The sequence below is a fragment of the Hemitrygon akajei genome, chromosome 32, assembly GCF_048418815.1.
Source record: "Hemitrygon akajei chromosome 32, sHemAka1.3, whole genome shotgun sequence".
Classification (NCBI taxonomy): domain Eukaryota; kingdom Metazoa; phylum Chordata; class Chondrichthyes; order Myliobatiformes; family Dasyatidae; genus Hemitrygon; species Hemitrygon akajei.
Window position 1 is genome coordinate 8471597 of NC_133155.1, and position 20471 is coordinate 8492067.

General features: G+C 39.5%; 1 protein-coding gene across 4 annotated transcripts in view; it reads left to right on the forward strand.

Moving 5' to 3' along the window:
- LOC140719699 (trafficking protein particle complex subunit 3) overlaps window positions 1-10778 on the forward strand; it is a 34343-nt gene extending 23565 nt beyond the window's left edge. For all 4 annotated transcript variants that reach the window (XM_073034504.1, XM_073034502.1, XM_073034503.1 and 1 more), the window contains 3 exons: window positions 1012-1111; window positions 2829-3011; window positions 5739-10778. In XM_073034504.1, the coding sequence (XP_072890605.1) occupies window positions 1012-1111; window positions 2829-3011; window positions 5739-5858 (403 nt within the window). In that variant the 3' untranslated portion in view covers window positions 5859-10778. The remainder of the gene's footprint in view (window positions 1-1011; window positions 1112-2828; window positions 3012-5738) is intronic.
- Window positions 10779-20471: the final 9693 nt, after the last annotated feature.

Sequence of the window (20471 nt, forward strand, 5' to 3'; positions counted from 1 at the left end):
AGGGTAGGAGCTATAAAGAAAGATTGAAAGAATTAAAGCTCTTTAGCCTAAGTAGACGTAGAATGAGAGAAGACAAGATATGAGTTTTTAAAATCATTGAGTGTGTAAGTAAGGTGGATGCCAGCTGCTGCTTCAAAATTAATCGATCATTAAGGATACGGAGCCATAAATAGAGACTGGTTAAAGGGAGATTTCAGGAAGCATTTCTTTACGCAGCGAGTTGTGGACACATGGAACAAACTACCTAGCTGTGTAGTTGAGAGTAGTACCTTAGAGAGTTTCAAATCTAAATTCAATGGTTATTTCAACACACTGTGTGAACAGGAATTTGGCGAGCTTTGTTGGGTTGAACAGCTTGTTCTTGTCAAAAACTTTGTAATGGTATTATGTTCTAAAGCATAGAAAGAAAGATAATTTGAACACAGTTTGCATTTACATTAAAAAAAACTTATAAGCCATTCTGAATACCTTACTGTCCGATGAGAAATGTACAGTAGATTTGACCTTATTTCAGTACTTTCCAAGGTGGAAACCAGTTTTTTAAACTTGTAATTTTTAACAAACTTGCATTTTTCATACTCACTGGCAGAAAGCGGTATAGCGGCTAAACTAACGGTTTATCACCTTTCTCATTTTTCTTTGGCTAAGTATTAGCACATTACCTGTGTGATGTAATAGTTTTAATTATGTAACCTCTTACCTTTAAAAATGATAGATTTTTCAGAAGTGCCATCTTTATTTATTTGTCTTGTTCATTTTTCTCCTCTTAGCATTGTTTTCCAGCTCTTTATTTGGTTTACTTAGTATTTGTATGCCTGTACTCTAAAATAAACTGAAATCTTAGAATTAAGATTACTGTCATTCCAGACTCCTGTAAGAACCCTAAGGATCGGAAAGTAAACAGAGATCTAACAAAGGGAAAGACAAATCTGATAAAAATGTACATTAGTTTTCCAAAACAGGATTACTTTCTGCTAAATTTTATTTGATTTACCTTGTGTTTCAATGTAGGGGATACAACATTGGTGTTAGGCTAATAGAAGACTTTTTAGCGCGTTCTAATGTTGGAAGATGTCATGATTTCCGTGAAACTGCAGATGTTATTGCAAAGGTAAATGGCAATCTGGTACAAATTGCTGTAAAAATTATGTAACACTGTTTTTAATTATGTGATATCTATTTTAACAGTAACTTAATAGAATGTCTATGAACACAGTTGTTGAAAGCTATGAGGAGTATAGAATACTTTAGGATTTACCTATATTTGTCTGTGTATTGGTGTTTGAGCTATTTTGAAGATTTGTCCAGGGGTTAATGGAATTATTATAACATCACATAATAACCTGTTGTGGATGGAATCTACTTCACTTCTATATCAACCAAAATGTTAAATTGTCTTGTTTGGCCTAATTTTGTTCACTATAATTATTGAAGTAATTTTCAAGTTGAATTTCTAATTTGCAGTGTACCGTGATGCAAGTCTTGTTCAAATCTTTGGCTTGCAGTTTATTCAGTAGACATCTATCTAAAGCAATTTGTTATATAGCCAACACTTGAGGGTTGGTTTAGAGGCAAAGCAATTGGAATGGTTTCACAAAACGCTTTCCCACATGACCCAAATATGTTCATTTTCCAGATTTATTTTCTTGCCAACAGCTATTAAGATAGAGAGGTTGTGATTATGGTCACTCACTTGCTTGATCTTTTGCTAATTATTCTTGTAAAACTATTTGCCTGGATATATGTGGTCAGCAGCAAAAAATGGTGTTGTCCACAAAACCTTTCAGCATTTTGATTTCAAACTTGCTAGAAATCAATGAGGCACCTCCACAGGATATCTTTGACCTCTGTGTAGGTAAAGTACCAAGGAGTTCTTTAACTAGTCAGTTGGAAGAATCCTCTCAGAAATTTGTGCATCTTTTATTTATTTAAAGATACGGCATGGTAAATGAACCCAGGTCGCTGGCTCTGTTATAGAATTATGCTAAGCACTTCACTAGTGTGCCATGCCAACAAAACAATTTAGATTTATGTGCGGAGAGCAAAGTAAAGCTGGAATATGGAGTGAGAAATAAAACATTAAAGCAAAAGTGTTTTTTTTAATGTCTTTGGCTTTAACCAATTTCTGAAGGATCATTGTCACTTCTGGAACTAAATTTCCTGGGCCAGAAAGGTTATTTTACAATCTAACTTTACAAAGCATAATTTGCTGCAGAATGCACCAATCCCCTTTTTTTGAACTAGCATATTTTCTTAGTAATATTTATGGTCCAACAGCTTCAAGCTCTTGCATTTATGTCACTGCTAATCCATTTGTGGTGAGATGTGACTGTTAAAGTGTGCTGATAGAGGGACAGAATCTAGAATCAGAATTGAATTTCGTTTAGATGTATAGCGCGGAATAGGCTCTCTGGCCCTTCAAGCTGTGCAGCCCCAGCACCCTCCAACAACACTATTTAACCCTAACCTAATCACAGGACAATTTACAATGACCAGTTAGCCAACTTGGTACGTGTTTAGACTGGGGGCAGAAACCAGAACACCCGGAGAAAGGGGGAATGTAGTAGACAGAGATTTTGTACAGAGGACCCTGAGATTAAACTCCGCCCCGAACTAAATTAGCTTCTTCGCACTAACCACTATGCTTCGGTGGTGCCCATTGTATTTCCTAGTATAATTTCTGCATTTCTAAGTTTAACTGAACAGTTACTTATGTCTATAATCTTTCTTGTTATTAATGATTTGTGTTATTGAAAGAAAGGTGTTGGATATTTAAATAGAAACTTAAGATTTTCCTTTCAATGCAATTTATTATTTTTTGTACACAGGTTGCATTTAAAATGTACCTGGGTATAACTCCTAGTGTGACCAACTGGAGCCCAGCAGGAGATGAGTTTTCATTGATCCTGGAAAATAATCCTCTTGTGGATTTTGTGGAATTGCCTGACAACCACTCCAGTTTGATCTATTCGAATCTGCTGTGTGGATTGCTGAGAGGAGCATTGGAAATGGTGAGAAATGAAATAGTTGTAGTTTTGGCATTTAATATTTTGATGTTCAACCAGCTAAATCAGTTCAAATATTGGTTCAAATAATACAAATGTACTTGTGCATTTTTTGAAGTTGATTATTTTTAAAAGCTTGTGTACAAAGCTGTGGTAATCCCAATGCTCCTGTATGCATCAGAAACCTGGACAACATACCGATGACATCTGAAAGCACTTGAAAAGTTCCATCAATGCCGTCTTCGAAACATCTTAAATATCAGCTGGGAAAATAGAAGAACCAACGTCAGCGTGCTAAATGAAGTGAGAACAACAAGCATTGAAGCCTACGTCATCAAGAACCAACTAAGATGGAGCAGTCATGTTGTTCGGATGAAAGACTGAAACAAATCTTCTACTCCCAGCTTAAAGAAAACAAACGTAAAAGAGGCGGACAACAGAAGAGATTCAAAGATGTCTTAAAAGCCAACATGAAGAAATGTAACGTCGACATCAACAATTGGGAAACCAATGCCAAGGACAGGAAACTCTGGCATCCATCATCCGAGAAGGAACAGCAACTTTCGAAGCCAACAGATGTGCAGAATTAGAAGAAAAGAGAAGAAAATGGAAAAAGAGGCAGCAACAACCAAAGCCCGATCTGCCATCTGGAACTACCTGTCCTGAATGCGGAAGAACTTTCAAAGCCAAGATTGGACTCATAAGCCACATGAGAGCCCATAAGTAAATCAGCAGAATGAAGACCATCATCCTCGACCTCGAGGGATTGCCACGACGACGATTTAAATTTAAACACACCTATTTCAACCAAAATTTCTTCCTTCCAAACTGAATGCAAATTCAGTTGTTGTTTGAATGCTACTTCCTAAGGGATCTTTTCCATTGAGGGCTTTCATTAAACCTGCCTTATTATCCACATCCAACTTGGCCTGTTCACTGGGCAGCTTTAAATTCGATTATCTTAGCAAATGATTGTGAACGTAATCTGAATTTATTCTTGTTGCTATTTTTTTCAACCTTGATTAACCCAAACACACAGGTTAGTCTAACTGCTCTTTTTGTATGTTCCTTTTACCGATTTGATCTATACTCTTTCAAACAAGGTGGCTACTTTTTGGGGATTTCAAAGTACATTTATTACCAAAGTATGTATAAATTATACAACCTTGGGATTTGTCTGCTTACAGGCAGCCGCAAAGCAAGAAACCTGAAAGAAATTTTAAAAAATTAAAAAACAACACCCAATCCGCAGCGAAAGAGATAAAACATATCCTGCAAACAATAGAAGTGAGCAACAACATTCCGAGCCAAATTGAGTCCTTGGATCTGAATACCCGGAGCAGCCTGGAATAGGCCCAAAGCCTTGTACTCAGTTCATCACATTTGCGATGTATATCATGGCGAAGCCCGCTGACACGAAGCACAGCAGTCAGGGCAGTCTCTCAGCATGGTATAGGCTGTGCCCTCTCCTCTAGTCCCACTACCCTGCCTTTCTAATCACAAACGAAAGAAAATCTGCAGGTGCTGGAAATCCAAGCACACAAAATGCTAGAGGAACTCAGCAAGCCAGGCAGCATCGAGTACAGTCGATGTTTTGGGCTGACACCCTTCCTCAGGAGTGCAGAAAAAAGACAACATCCTCTTCATTGTTTTTGGTGATAGTTTACCACAATCTACTTCCGAAAAGATATCATTAATAATGTTTTTAGTCAAATTTCTTGACTTTTGAACTACTGGTAAGCTGTCGCTCAACTTCAGTAGCTTCATCTTAAACCGGTTGCTTCACTCCGACTGCTGTCTTTATTCACTGTGGCTTCTTACCCCATACTTCCTTCTACAAGCCTAAAACCTGTTATTGCCTATTGTGAGTTGTAGTGGACTTCACAACATATTATTTTCCCTGAAGAAGTGTCTCAGTCTGAAACGACTATCTATTCATTTTCATTGATGTTGCCTGACCTTTTGAGTTCCTCCAGCATTTTCTGTGTGTTGAGTTGGATTTCCAGCAACTGTAAAATCCTTTGTTTTTTAAAAATTCCCTTTTTAGTCCTTGCCCTTTAGCATCATACTTAAAACTAGCTTTTAGAAAAGAAGATTTTGTCATTTCATTCAGTATTGTTTTGAGTTTGATATCTTTTTTTTTGCCCATTTGGTACTTTTCTGTGAAAGATTGTGGAATTTTATTTTGAACAATGTAATCCTTGTTTACCGACAAGTTGTTAATTTTCTCATTGGTTTCCATTATAGATAACCAGGAATTGCTGCCGCCTTTCACACATTGTAGTCTTCCTGTCATTTCTTTGATTAAAATTGAATATTGCAATCAATTATTTGGTTAATATTTGCATCTGATCTTGAACAGCAAATTAAAAGCTTAATTAAAAGGGATATATGTGCTTGTGCGTTTTTTTAAATGGCAAAAAAACAGGTTTAATCTAGAATCAAAATCAACCTTGAAATCTTTTGAGGATTGTTAATATTGTCCAACTGTATTCCATTCTCTTTTTGCTCTGTCAACAGGATTGTCTATTGCTTTTGCTGTTGCAGATTTCAAATTCCAGGATCTATCACAGAAGAGAACCAAATAGGCCAAAAAATAGATATCAAACTCAAAATAATACTGAGGATGACCCATGTTTAACTGATCTTGCTCTGAAACAATAACTATTCTGACCCACTGTCTCAAGAATGCTGATGGAATTTATAATACCATGTATTCTCTTGTATTGTCAGGTTCAAATGGCCATCGACGTGAAGTTTGTCCAAGACACACTCAAGGGTGACAATGTGACAGAAATCCGAATGAAATTCCTTAAAAGGATTGAAGAAAATCTCCCAGCAGGAGAAGAATAGCATTTCAGTCTTTTCCTGGACAGTAAGAAGCTGAAGATAGTCTGTTAATGTAGATTGTTGCAAGGTTACTTTATTTAAAACATTTGATTGTTAAAGTGCAGGAATGGAAAACAATTTATAGTCATGAATGGACCCCTTTGACTGAAGTTCAATACCTCTGCACTTTCACTTATTTGAGCCCTGAGTCTGTGGTTTGTTTTTTTTGTTTTGTAATTATTTGCGTCTCTTCTAATTATCAAAATCATTTGACCATCAATTATTTTTTTCCTCATGGCCCTCTGTATTTATGATCTAAAAGCTAGTGTTGGGTGCCTTCTCGCCTCTCACTCCTCTGCTTTCTTTCCAGCGGTTGTTACCGTCAAAGCTGCTCTGAGTGGCTGAGCGGTCACGTCACTGATGTAATTCTGATGAGGATCATTTAGTTTGTGTGATTTAGTACATTAACTTCATTGGCACTGAAGTCATGCTTGTATGGCACTTAATGTACTGTAGGAAAACTCACAAAATGGGGAAAATCGAAATTACTGTGTATGTATTACAAATACTCAAGCACCTGCTAAAACAAAAAGCTGTCGTTTCTGGCAGTTTTGGACAAAACCACTGAGATGTTCATTTTTTTTTCAACATTTTCAGACGACTAATGCAATGATTGAAGATGCTAAGCTGCCTGCATCCTTATAATTTGATTCTACTTGTGCACAGTTACTTACAATTGATTTTGGTCCATACGCTTCAGTATAAGTCTTCCTTCGATCTGTTTCTGTGGACTGTGCAATGAATTGCTTTTGTGGTATTACTCCAGAGAGCGAGCATTAGAGATGGCTTCACCTCGTCTTTCTAGAAATGGGTCATGAATTCCAGTGCATTCTTGTGATTTGATCTTGATGGGATTGTAATGAAGTCACGAAATTATACTTCTAAGAACTAGCTGCAGATTTGTAGGTGTTACGTACGACTGATTCAACATTGTTCTGAAGAGCTACAGTGAAATTGTAGGTGGGCAGACTTGAAAATATCTACTGCTTTGTTTTTAACCATTTGAATTGGTTATGTTAGCATTCCAACTAATAGATGCTTGATGGGTTCTCATTTTCATCTACTTCCTAGTACTACATCTGTAAGCTTTGTTTTTACTTGCACTACTGGAGTCCTGAAAAGGCTTAAATGCATTGCTACAGCTTTAGTTTTATTTTGATGTATTTAACTCGGATTTTTTTTTGTTTCTCCTGACTTTGCTCATCTGGAACATTTACAATATAGTTTTCTGTACACATTGGAAAATAACGCTGATGTCCTAATCCGCCCTCAGTGTTTCTAACTAAGAATCTCATTTTCCAGCAGCTCTCCTGTCAGTATGACAGTGTTGATTCTGGTATTTTCTGATGAAAAACATATGTATGTTTACTTATTCCTTGTAGTAACTGGTAATCCATGACTGCTGCACCAACAACAGATGTCTGGCAGTACTGATGTTTTTTTTAATGAAAGCACATTAAAGGTTCTCTAAAGGAGGAAAAAGAAGATGTATTCTATTTTCAAGAGAAAAGTTAATCCTTTCCACTCCAGAAATTATTCTGCTTAATAGCTAAACATCCCGTTTATGCCTCCTTTCAACTGCAGCTTTGCCTGAATGTTAATTTGATGTGCTGAGGACTCGAGAGCTGTAGGGAAGATATAGATATGATTTGGTAACAGTAACTGACACACATATGGTGTTTGTTTCTTGTTGCAGCCTACTTTTTATTTTCAAAATTCCATTTGTGCTATTACTTGAATAATATTTTGCGCTTGTAATTTAAAATGAAAAGAATGGTCATCACGGTTCTTTGCCATGTCCGCACTGATTTCATACTGGTTTTAGCTAGGCTTCTCCTGTTTAGCTGCACTGTTGCAGGTTCTGAGTGCGCTATCATTGATCAAAAACTGAAGATAATTTATTTACCCTTGGGTAAGAATGAAGGTTATGATTTTATATCAGTAGAAATCTGAATTCTTCCTTCTCAAAGTGGCTTTAAAGCTGGTAACAATTCAAATTAAAAGCAGTGAAAGGTGAGGGTGCCTGTGTATAGGAGACATATCAGTGGAAGTGCTCACATGAGTTTCAAATATAGAAAATTTATGGATTGCACTATTATAAGATAAAGGTTGTATTAGAGAACCTTGTTTAAAGCCAAAATTTCCAATATGAACTAAACTAAAAAGTAAAAAGTAGCAGTGACCCAGATGAAAAGCATATATAATGGATCATAATTTATTTTTAATCCAAGAACCCTGCAAATATAAAGCAAACCCACGCAAACTTACTGATTTGTATATTAAATTAAAATTTCTGTTTGACACACAATTTTATTTTTGATCACCTCTTATATTGAAGACCAAATCCTAGTTTGTCATGGAAATAAAGTCTGGCACCTAATCATCTCCTTTTATATGGTTTCCTCTTAATTCCAATTCCAGGTATATTAAAATTTTATGTACAGTTTTTGCTTTTGTGCTTATACTTAAGGAGAAGAGGAAAATTGTTATGGTGAGCTTGCAGTAAAAACCCTTGGCACTTGCTTCAGTTGTATAGGAGCAAAGTAAGGGTAGTCATAGACTCAGAAAAGTACAGCACAGAAACAGGCCAGCCAAGGATCTGCACTGAGAAAATTGTCATGCTCAGATCATCCTGTTTACACAAGATGCAAACAATTACAGGTGACCTTGGTGTCATGATGTTCAGTTAACAGGAATCCACTCTTACAAAAGTCAAAAATAGCTTTTCAAATCGGAGAAATGGAATAAAATTAATTCATAGAATTTATGTGGGTTTGGGGGGGGAGAAGAAAAAGATAACTAAACACTTTTTTTCCAGTCATGTTTGTTGCATGCATAGTGATGCAGTTCCACGTTGTGAAAAATTTCAATAGGGACCATTTTCACATGAGATGATTTTTCTTTCGGCCCCTGAATTTTCCATCCATTGGCACCAGATTAGTAGTTTCTGGGTTGGTGCCTGTGGAAAGAGGTAAGATTTGGTTTATAAAGTTGACTCTTTGTTTATTAAAAAAAAGGCCACGACCCAATGTATTTAAGATCTATTTTGGCCTGCCTCCCTTCCAAGTACATGTTTTGAGGCTTCTGGGAGGTGAAATGAGATGGGAGAAAAGGAAAATAACTTTGTTGTTTAAATTGCTTTTGAAATTTAATACAATAGTTGCAAGCCATGTTCCAAATTCTATAGGAGCTGGATAGATTTAACTATTGTTGAAAATAAGTCTTGCTCCTGCACCAATTTTCTTGTTCTTCACTGATTTTGTATCTCCCCAAATAAAAAGACCATATTAAAACCCGATGCAACTATTAAATTGGATTTCTGTGCATTCCATACTGAGCTATAAATTTTTCCAAACATTTAGGAAAAGTGGAAGTGCTTCTGTTTGGGAATGTGGATCATATTCACCCATCAGTTGATTGGAATAAGGAAGGCAAAAGTAAAAGCTAAATCATTTCCGAATATAATAGTGGTTTGGGTTAGAGTTAGGAGCTCTATCACAATTCTAATTTTGTATCTCAGAAATACAGTCTTTAATACAGACTTGGCTTTCATCCTTGTGGAAAACAGAGAACCCATTCAAAAACATTCACTTGTCCGTGAAGATGTTTTAATTACAAATTAAGTAGAAAGAACTTCACACATTCTACTTGTTTTAACCTGTGGCCATTTGTGGTAAATTGTAAAATTTGATTTATAGTGTGACTCAGCCCACACTATTTTGTTTGCAGTTGTGATTGGCAGACACCAGATGCCTGTCTCCTCTTGAAACAACAAATGATGTAAAATATTTGTGTTGATTGACAACTACAGACCCAAGCAGGGGAAGTTATTTTCCATGCCTACTACAACTCAATTTTGAAGAGTTCTGAAGTACCAGAGAAGTGAACCTGGTAATTCAGTAAACACCATGTTTAAATTCTGTGTGGATGCTGGTTTATTGCCTCTATTATTACAGATAAGAAAACATCATAGCATATCACTTTGCACGTCAGGTGGAAGTTAAAAATTCTGTAAGCAAATCTGTAATTTTCTGTCACTGTTTACCTTCGCATTTAATAAAAAACATTTGTAATTTATAGATAACTTACCAGGCTACAAGTTTCTTTTTCCACAGGCTGAAGAGTTAATTTGTTAAACTTTCCTGTCAAGCTGATCCACCTATTGGGAAATCTGCTGTTTCTGGGCAAAGCCTGTTTCAATCATTGACAGTAAGGCATTTTGTGATGTAAATCTGATATGTGGAGGTGCTGGAGCCAGAACCACCTACAAAACGTGTTTGAAAAAGTTTTTGACAGCAGGCAAAATCATGACTCTATATTAATAACAACAAATTATTTCAATCTCTGGCATTATGAAAAATGTAAAAACTGATAAAATGTAATACTTGTGACACTAAAGGCACTTGCAGGTTTCTACAGATGTACTGTGGACATCATTCTAACTGCATCAGTTTGGTATTGGGGGGTGTAGGTGGTACTACTAGCTGCAGAGAGTTGTAAACTTAGCTCCATCATGGACAGTAGCCTCCGTAGTATCCAGGACATCTTCAAGGAGCGATGCCTGAAAAAGGTGGTATCTGTTATTAGAGACCCTCATCACTCAGTTCATGCCTTGTTCTCATTGCTGCCATTGGGCAGGAGCTACAGATGTCTGAAGGCACACACTCAACGATTCAGGAACAGCTTCTCCTCTGCATCAGATTTCTGAATGGACATTGAACCCATGTTAACTACCTCACTTTTTAATTTTTTTTTATTCCTTTACTATTTTAATTTAACTTTTTTTGTAATTCACGTTTTTTCTATTATGTATTGCATTGTACTGCTGTTGCAAAGAACAAATTTCATGACATATGCTGATGATATTAAAGCTGATTCAGATTATTACAATTATTAATGATTAAACTCAATTAAAAGTACAGCTAAATTTGAATAAGTAGCTGAGATTTACTTCGGCCCCTTTCAAGAAAGGATTTTTCAGTATTTTTTTTTCTTCATTCATTGCCTCACTTGTAATATTTGTTGTTTAGTTTGGGCAGTGGCTGATTGAATTACTGGAGCACCATGCGAGGAATCTATATGGTAGCAGGAAGCCATGAGATTGCTGCTGAGATATAAGTTTGCTTTGGTCAGAAACTTCCCAGTGGAAACTTGCACATCATGAGGGGCGGCAGTAATTTGTTGAATTGCCTGACTTTCATACAAGATCTATTTTTATTTCCTGAGCAATGTTATATTTGCTGATACTCTTTATGAATGGCATTACATTTCATTAGACACTAATTACACTTTTTTTGTTTTGGTATAACATAAGAAAGCAATGAAGCCTGAAACAATGATGAAGTTAAATCTCAAAGTTCAAAGTAAATTTATTATTGGAGTACATTAATGTCATCATATAGGTACAACCCTGAGATTTGTTTTCAGTAAGTACAAGAAACACAATAGAATCAGTGAAAGGCGGCACCCAACAAGATGGCGAAACACCAGTGTGCAAATGAACAAACTGCAAGTACAAAAGAAATAATAAATAAGCAATATTGAGAACATGAGATGAAGAGTCCTTGAAGCTGAGCCCATAGGTTGTGGGAAGAGTCCAGTGATGGGATGAGTGAAGTTGAATTGTCACGTGTGCAAATGCAATAGAAAAGTTGAAGCAGCATCCCGGGCACATGGCATCAGATACACAGCATTCAAAAGAAAAAAGGTTAAAAAATTGTACAAGAAAGAGCACAATTAGAGCAAGAAGTCCATTGTCCAAAGTGGTTGTAATGTTGCTATACTGAGATAATTATGGTTGTGCAGGTGGGCTCAGGAACCAGATTATTGAAGGGAAGTAGCTGGTACTGTGTGTGAAATAAATGTTCTAGCAGTTCCCTGGTGATCACTACAAGGGCATAGCATGCTGGAGATCTTCGGTAGATGTTGCCTCAAATACATACTATTGATGGTGTGGGGGGGGGGGGCAAATGTTTCTGTGAAATACTGGGCAGAGTCCACTGGATCACGATGTGGCACGCTACTTTCAATGGTATATCTGCAGAGTATTGGCAGGGGGATGGGAACCAGAGTGATGGGTCAGATGACAGAGCAGTTGGTGTAATGGTAGATACAATTTGTAGAGACTGGGAAGGAAAGGGCAGTGGAAAGGCTTAAATACAATCAGTTGGATGAGTGCAGAAAAGATGTACATAAGGTTGAAAGAGTACAGAGAAAACTTACAAGGATGTTACTGGGTTCGGGGGACCTGAGTTATAAGGAAAGATTGAATAGGTTAGGACTTTTTTTCCTTCGAATGTAGAAGATTGAGAAGGGATTTGATAGAGGTATACAAAATGATGAGGGGTATAGATAAGGATTTTTCCACTGAGGTTGGGTTAAGGGTGAAAGATGAAATGTTTAAGGGGACATGAGGGGAAACGTATTCACTCAGAGGGTTGTGAGAGTATTGAATGAGCTACTGGCTCGAGTGGTGCATGTGAGCTTGATTACAATGTGTAAGAGAAGTTTGGATAGGTACATGGATGGTAGGGGTATGGAGGGCTACAGTCCCAGTGCAGCTCATTGGGTGTAGGCAGTTTAAATGGTTCAGCAAGGACTAGATGGGCCAAAGGGCCTGTTTCTGTGCTATATATTTCTATGATGATGACTCTAGGAAGTATTCTATAAATAGCCATCCCCAATACAAAGACTTTGAGCAGATTGGGAGGCTGATTTTTGAAAAGGTGCAAAAATAACAGGGTTGCTGTCTTGGGTCAACTTCCTAATATTGATTGGCTCCTCCTTAGTGCAAAGGGTTTCGAAGGGGTGGAATTTGTTAGGTGTGTCCAGGAAGCCTTCCTGACAGGCTGACTAGAGGAGGCCATACAGGATCTGGTGTTTGGCAATGTACTAGGTCGGGTGTCAGATTTCTCAGTGGGTGAGCATTTCAAAGATGGTGACTGAAGTTCCCTGACCTTTACCATAGCCTTGGAGAGGGATAGAAACAAACAATATTGGAAAATATTTAATTGGGGCAGAGAGAATTAAAATACTATTAGGCAGGAATGGGAGCATAAATTGGGAACAGATGTACTCAGAGAATTGCATAAGGGAAATATGGATGTTGTTAGGGAGCATCTGGATGGGTTTGTCCCATGGTAATGATGGTAGGGTGAAGGAAACATGGTTGATGAGAGGTGAGCAACATCTAGTGACAAGGAAGCAAGAACCTTACATAAGATTTGGGAAGCAAAGATCAGCTGGGATTCTGGAGAGTTACAAGCTAGCCAGGAAGGAGCTCAAGAATGGAGTTAGAAGAGCTAGAAGGGGGCAGGAGAATGCCTTGGTGAGTAGAATTAAGGAAAACCCCAAGACATTCTACACATATGTGAAGAAGAGAAGGATGACTAAAATGAAGATGGGACAGACGAGGGATAAATGTGCTGGAGGTAGAGAAGGTCCTTGATGAATACTTTCTTTCAGTATTCAGCAGTAAGAGAGACCTTGATGTTTGTGAGGACAATGTAAAGCACGTTAAATATGCTGGAATATGTTAACGTTGAATGAAGATGTACTGTAACTTTTGAAAAACCATTAGAATACGTATGGCCCTAGGTATACTCCAGGTTACTATGGGACATGAGGGAAGAGATTGCAGCACTGTTTGCGAGTGTCCTCACTGGCCACAGAAGCAGTACCAGAATATTGGAGGGCAGCAAATGTTATCCCTTTGTTCAAAAACAGTATCAGGCATAATTCTGGGAATAATAAACCAGTGAGTTTTACATCAGTGGTGAGCAACTATTAGAGAGAATTCTTAAGGACAGGATTTATGAGCATTTGGAGAAGCACAGTCTGATTAGAGATAGCATGGTTTTGTGAGGGACAGGTTTGTCGGGCAATATTTTATCATGTGCCTCTGAGTACTCTGAGACCTCATCCTAAATTATTGACTCCAACATCCTCCTAACCACTGAGGTCAGTAACCGGCATATAATTTCCTTTCTTCTGCCTCGCTCTCCCTTCTTGAAGAATGGAGTGGCATTTTCAATTTTCCAGTGTTCCAGAACCATTCTAGAATCTAGTGATTCTTTGAAGATCATTACTAATGGCTTAAAAGTCTCTTCATCCTCCTCTTTCAGAACCCTGGGGGTGTCCAGGTGACTTATCTACCTTCAGACCTTTCAGTTTCCCAAGAACCTTTTCCCTAGTGATGGTCACTTCACACACTTCATGACCCCTGACACCTGGAGCTTCCACCATACTGCTAGTGTCTTCCACAGTGAAGACTGATACAAAACACTTAACCAGTTCGTCCGCCGTTTCCTTGTCCCCTTTACTACCTCTCCAGCATCATTCTCCAGCAGTACAATATCCACTCTCACCTCTCTTTTACACTTTATATAACTGAAGAAACTTTCGGTATCCTCCTTTATATTATTGTCTAGCTTTATTCTTCTTTACCTTCTTGATGATGTTTTTAGTTGGCTTCTGTTGGTTTTTAAAAGCTTCCCAACCCTCTAACTTCTCACTAATTTTTGCTCTATTATATGCCCTCCCTTATGCTTTTATGTTGGGTTATGTTGGTTTATGGATTGAATCAGAGGTTGGTGTTTTTTTTACAGAGTAGTAAGTGCATGGAATGCACTGCTGGAGTTGGTGACAGAGGCACATACTTAAAATTTAAGAAACTTCAGGATAGGCACATGGATGAAAGAAAAAAGGAGAGCTCTGGGGAGGGAAGGGTTAGATTGATCTTGGAGTAGGTTAGAAAGTCACACAACAATGCGGGCCAAAGAGTCTGTGCTATGCTGTAATATTCTATGTGTTTGATAACACACTGAGTCTTCAAAGAAAGTTATGACAAAGCCTTTGATTCTGTCTATCAAAGGAACTTGTTTAGATATCCTAACACAATATTCATATTTATCAATAATTTGGCAAAGTAGAATAAATAGTCTGTATTCCTGGTTTCAAATATCAGTTTGATCATGTGCTATTGCTGAACTCATTGAATTCATTCTTATAAATAGAATAGTTTGGGTAAAAGACAAATGCCACTTTTACCACTAGATGGCAGCATTGTACCAAAAGATGAACTTCTTATAACTTCTCTGTATTTTCCTTAGGGCCATTCCTAAAAGTGTGAATGAGATAGCCTTAGTATAAAGCACAAGTTGAGAAGAATGAATGTCTATCAATTTTAACTGCACAAGAATTGTGATATGAAGTATTAAAAACTACACTGAGGCGTTATTGCGAAATGATAACGTGAGAGTTGCTGGACAGGGGGAACAACTGATATAAATTAAGGAATTCCAAATGCTGAATGAATGATAGGAAAGGCTGGGAATAAATAGAAAGTCAATGAACATCCTCAGGACAAAAGGGCCACCCATCACCCAGGACATGCCCTCTTCTCGTTGCTACCATCAGGGAGGAGGTACAGGAGCCTGAAGGCAAACACTCAGCGATTCAGGAACAGCTTCTTCCCCTCTGAAAGGGCAATGAACTCACAAACACTAGCTCATTTCTTTTTCTCTTTTTGCAATACATGTATATGATGGCATCCGTTAGTCTCGTGAGACTATGGATCTGCGCCTAGAAAGTCTTAAGAGTCCTCTCCAGGGCACAGGCCTGGGCAAGGTTGTATGGGGGACTTGCAGTTGCCCGAGCAGCAAGTCTCCTCTCTCCACGCCACCGATGTCCAAGGGAAGGGCACGGGCCAATACAGCTTGGCACCGGTGTTGTCGCAGGAGTTGTCAGCGAGCTTGAAGGCAACCTCGGACTGCCTTAAGGATTCCAGCTCTGGATTTGTCCTCAGGGTTCTCACTCACTCACTCACTCATTCACTCTCTCGCACGCGCACACACACACACACACACACACACACACACACACACACACACACACACACACACACACACACACACACACACACACACACACACAGTGTTGGCGCGTGGCCAAGTGGTTGAGGCGTTGGTCTAGTGATCTGAAGGTGGTTAGTTCGATCCTCAGCTGAAACAGCATGGTGTCCTTGAGCAAGGCACTTAACCACACATTGCTCAGCGGTAACACTGGTGCCAAGCTGTATTGGCCTAGTGCTCTTCCCTTGGACAACATCGGTGGCGTGGAGAGGGGAGATTTGCAGCTCGGGCAGCTGCCGGTCTTCCATACAACCTTGCCCAGGCCTCAGTCAACGTCGAAATCGATGGACAGCCGAAGGAAGATAATTACATTAAATAATATATACACACAGTAATTTAGTTTTATTATATATTGCAATCTACTACTGCCACTTAACAACAAATTTCATGACATACGCCTGTGAGGGAATACCCTAGCAGGGAAGACAATGGAACAAAAATGGCAGGTATTTCTGGGAATAATGCAGAAGGTGCAGGATCGGTTCATTCCAAAGAGGAAGAAAGATCCTAAGGGGAGTAAGGGGCGGCCGTGGCTGACGAGGGAAGTAAAGGGCAGTATGAAAATAAAAGAGAAGAAGTATAACATAGCAAAGATGAGCGGGAAACCAGAGGACTGGGAAGCTTTTAAAGAGCAACAGAAGATAACAAAAAAGGCAATACACCAAGAAAAAATGAGGTACGAAGGTAAACTAGCCAAGAATATAAAGGAGGATAGTAAAAGCTCCTTTAGGTATGTGAATAGCAAAAAAACAGTTAAGACCAAAATTGGGCCATTGAAGACAGAAACGGGTGAATTTATTATGGGGAACAAGGAAATGGCAGATGAGTTGAACAGGTACTTTGGATCTGTCTTCACTAGGGAAGACACAAACAATCTCCCAGATGTAATAGTGGCCAAAGGAACTAGGGTAAAGGATGAACTGAAGGAAATTTATATTAGGCAAGAAACAGTGTTGGATAGACTGTTGAGTCTGAAGGCTGATAAGTCCCCGGGACCTGATGGTCTGCATCCCAGGGTACTTAAAGAGGTGGCTCTAGAAATCGTGGATGCATTGGTAATCATTTTCCAATGTTCTATAGATTCAGGAACAGTTCCTGCTGATTGGAGGGTGGCTAATGTTGTGCCACTTTTCAAGAAAGGAGGGAGAGAGAAATCAGGGAATTATAGACCGGTTAGCCTGATGTCAGTGGTGGGAAAGATGCTGGAGTCAATTATAAAAGAGGAAATTATGACACATTTGGATAGCAGTAGAAGGATCAGTTCGAGTCAGCATGGATTTATGAAGGGAAAATCATGCTTGACTAATCTTCTGGAGTTTTTTGAGGATGTAACTATGAAAATGGACAAGGGAGAGCCAGTGGATGTAGTGTACCTGGACTTCCAGAAAACCTTTGATAAAGTCCCACATAGGAGATTAGTGGGCAAAATTAGGGCACATGGTATTGGGGGCAGAGTACTGACATGGATTGAAAATTGGCTGGCTGACAGGAAACAAAGAGTAGTGATTAACGGGTCCCTTTCGGAATGGCAGGCTGTGACCAGTGGGGTACCGCAAGGTTTGGTGCTGGGACCGCAGCTGTTTACAATATACATTAATGATTTAGATGAAGGGATTAAAAGTAACATTAGCAAATTTGCTGATGACTCAAAGCTGGATGGCAGTGTGAAATGTCAGGAGGATGTTATGAGAATGCAGGGTGACTTGGACAGGTTGGGTGCGTGGGCAAATGTATGGCAGATGCAGTTTAATATGGATAAATGTGAGGTTATCCACTTTGGTGGCAAGAACAGGAAGGCAGATTACTATCTAAATGGAGTCAAGTTAGGAAAAGGGGAAGTACAACAAGATCTAGGTGTTCTTGTACATCAGTCAATGAAAGCAAGCATGCAGGTACAGCAGGCAGTGAAGAAAGCTAATGGCATGCTGGCCTTTATAACAAGAGGAATTGAGTATAGGAGTAAAGAGATCCTTCTGCAGCTGAACAGGGCCCTGGTGAGACCCCACCTGGAGTATTGTGTGCAGTTTTGGTCTCCAAATTTGAGGAAGGACATTCTGCTATTGAGGGAGTGCAGCGTAGGTTCACAAGGTCAATTCCCGGGATGGCGGGACTGTCATATGTTGAAAGATTGGAGCGACTGGGCTTGTATACACTGGAATTTAGAAGGATGAGAGGGGATCTGATTGAAACATATAAGATTATTAAGGGATTGGACACACTGGAGGCAGGAAGCATGTTCCCGCTGATGGGTGAGTCCAGAACTAGAGGCCACAGTTTAAGAATAAGGGGTAGGCCATTTAGAACAGAGATGCGGAAAAACTTTTTCACCCAGAGAGTGGTGGATATGTGGAATGCTCTGCCCCAGAAGGCAGTGGAGGCCAAGTCTCTGGATGCATTCAAGAGGGAGTTAGATAGAGCTCTTATAGATAGCGAGGTCAAGGGATATGGGGAGAGGGCAGGAACGGGGTACTGATTGTGTATGATCAGCCATGATCACAGTGAATGGTGGTGCTGGCTAGAAGGGCTGAATGGCCTACTCCTGCACCTGCTGTCTATTGTCTGCCTACTGATATTAATCCTGATTCTGATAGTCATTTGTTACGTGCTGTGTCATATGATCTGGGCAATCATGATTTGATCTTGGCAAATTTTTCTGCAGAAATGGTTTGCCGTTGACTTCTTCTGGGCATTGTCTTTACAAGACAGGTGACCCCAGCCACCTCTTCAGAGATTGCCTGGCATCGATGGTCACGTAACCAGGACTTGTGATATGCACCAGCTGCTCATATGAGCATCCACCATGGGTTCATGTGACCCTGATTGGGGGCTAAGCAGGCACTACGCCTTGCCCAAGTGTGACCTGCTGTCTAGTGGAGGGAATGAGTGCCTTACACCTCCTCTGGTAGAGTGTTGGGGACAGACATTGCCAAGTTTTCTGATCATGTGAAGCTGAAGAACGTCTGTAGTATAGAAGTTAGCAAAAGGCTTCAAACAGATATGGACAAAATACACAGGCATATAACAGGGCAGGCAGAATGGTATGTTGTAAACTGCAAAGTTGTCCATTTGGGTTGGAAGACCAGAGGAGCTGAGCAAATTTTCTGTGGAAATACTGATGTTTAAAGGGATCTGGGTGTCCTTGTACACCAATCACCTACTGTTAACGTGCTGGATGTAGCATGTAAATGGCATGTTTGTCTTTATTGCTTCAGGATATCAGTACAAGAGTAAACATGTCTTACTGCAGTTATAGAGGGCGTACCTAAAATCATAGGTATAATTTGGGTCTCCTTGCTTAAAGCAGATGCTTGCTTTGATGGAGTACAATACAGAATGACCAGACCAGTTGAGGTATCTGGCAGGCTTGTCACATATGGGCATATTTAAATGGTTCTGTTTATTATCAGAGAATATATACAGTATACAACCTGAAATACTTGTATTTGCAGACATCCACAAAAAAACAGAACACCAAAAGAATGAACGACAGAAAAACATTAGAAACTCAAAGTCCCCTCTCCCCTCCTGTGCAAGCACCAACCTCCCCCTCTTCCCTTCAGCGAAAAGCCTCAGCAACAGCAAAAGACCCAAAGAGACACCAAGATCTGCAGTCAACAAAAACTATTGTTTGCCCGACAGTTCGACCTTCTCTCTCTCTCTCTCTCTCCCCCTCTCCCCCTCCCTCCCTCCCGCGAAAGGGGAGACTGACAGTCACTGTTGTGGTGTTACAGTCTGGCACATTACATTTTACCCCAAGAATCGGCAGGAAACTTGCCCCCCCACCCCACCACACATTGAGAGAGAGAGAGAGAGAGAGTTCAATCACAGGGATCTCCATCCATACATCAGCCACGTGAATCCTGATGTTGCTTCTCCTGCAGCGCCTCAGTCAGGAACACTGGCCTGGAACTGGTCATCCCAGAGCTGCGCAGGGCCGCATCACGGAGGCACCATCTTCGAAGCCGTGTCTGGAGAATGTTGGAGAACGGTTGGCTGATGAGCTCCAGGAATGGGAACAAACCCACCATAAAAAAAAACACGTTGAAATGCCACTAGCAGATCAGGAAATCAATAGAACCCCAACCACCTTGAAAATGGAAAAAGAACGAAACATTAAAGGGAGGAATTTAAGCTGTTTTCACAAATGAGATAGAAGAGGCAGCCTCTGGGTGCCATCTTAATTTCGCCCAATTCTACACATTTATTATGCTCAACCATGAATCCCTAGAGATCTGGAAAAATGAGACGAAGGAAGTTCTTAGGAGGAAGGTGTTTCTCCTGACTGAGAAGTCTAGAATGAGGGGTCATGATCTTAAAAATAAGGGTTAGACCACTTCAGATGGTGGTGAGTCGAATCTCTGGATTTGTCGACCTCAACGGGCTGCAGATGCTCAGAAGAGAGGTGGATAGGTGTTTGAATAGGCAATAAGCTGTGGGGGGGGGGGTAATGGAGGGCAGAAAATGGTAGTTTGAGGTAAAGGTTAAGCCATAAACTTTTTTGGAGTAGTGTGGAAGTAACCACAGCATTTCTTTATGGAGCCTGTACTAATACTAATGTTGGAGCCTGTTAATATCTTTGAAATTTAATCTATATATTTATAACATGAGGCTTTCAAGTGGACATCACGTTGCCTACTATATAAAAAAGATAACTTATTTCCTTAGG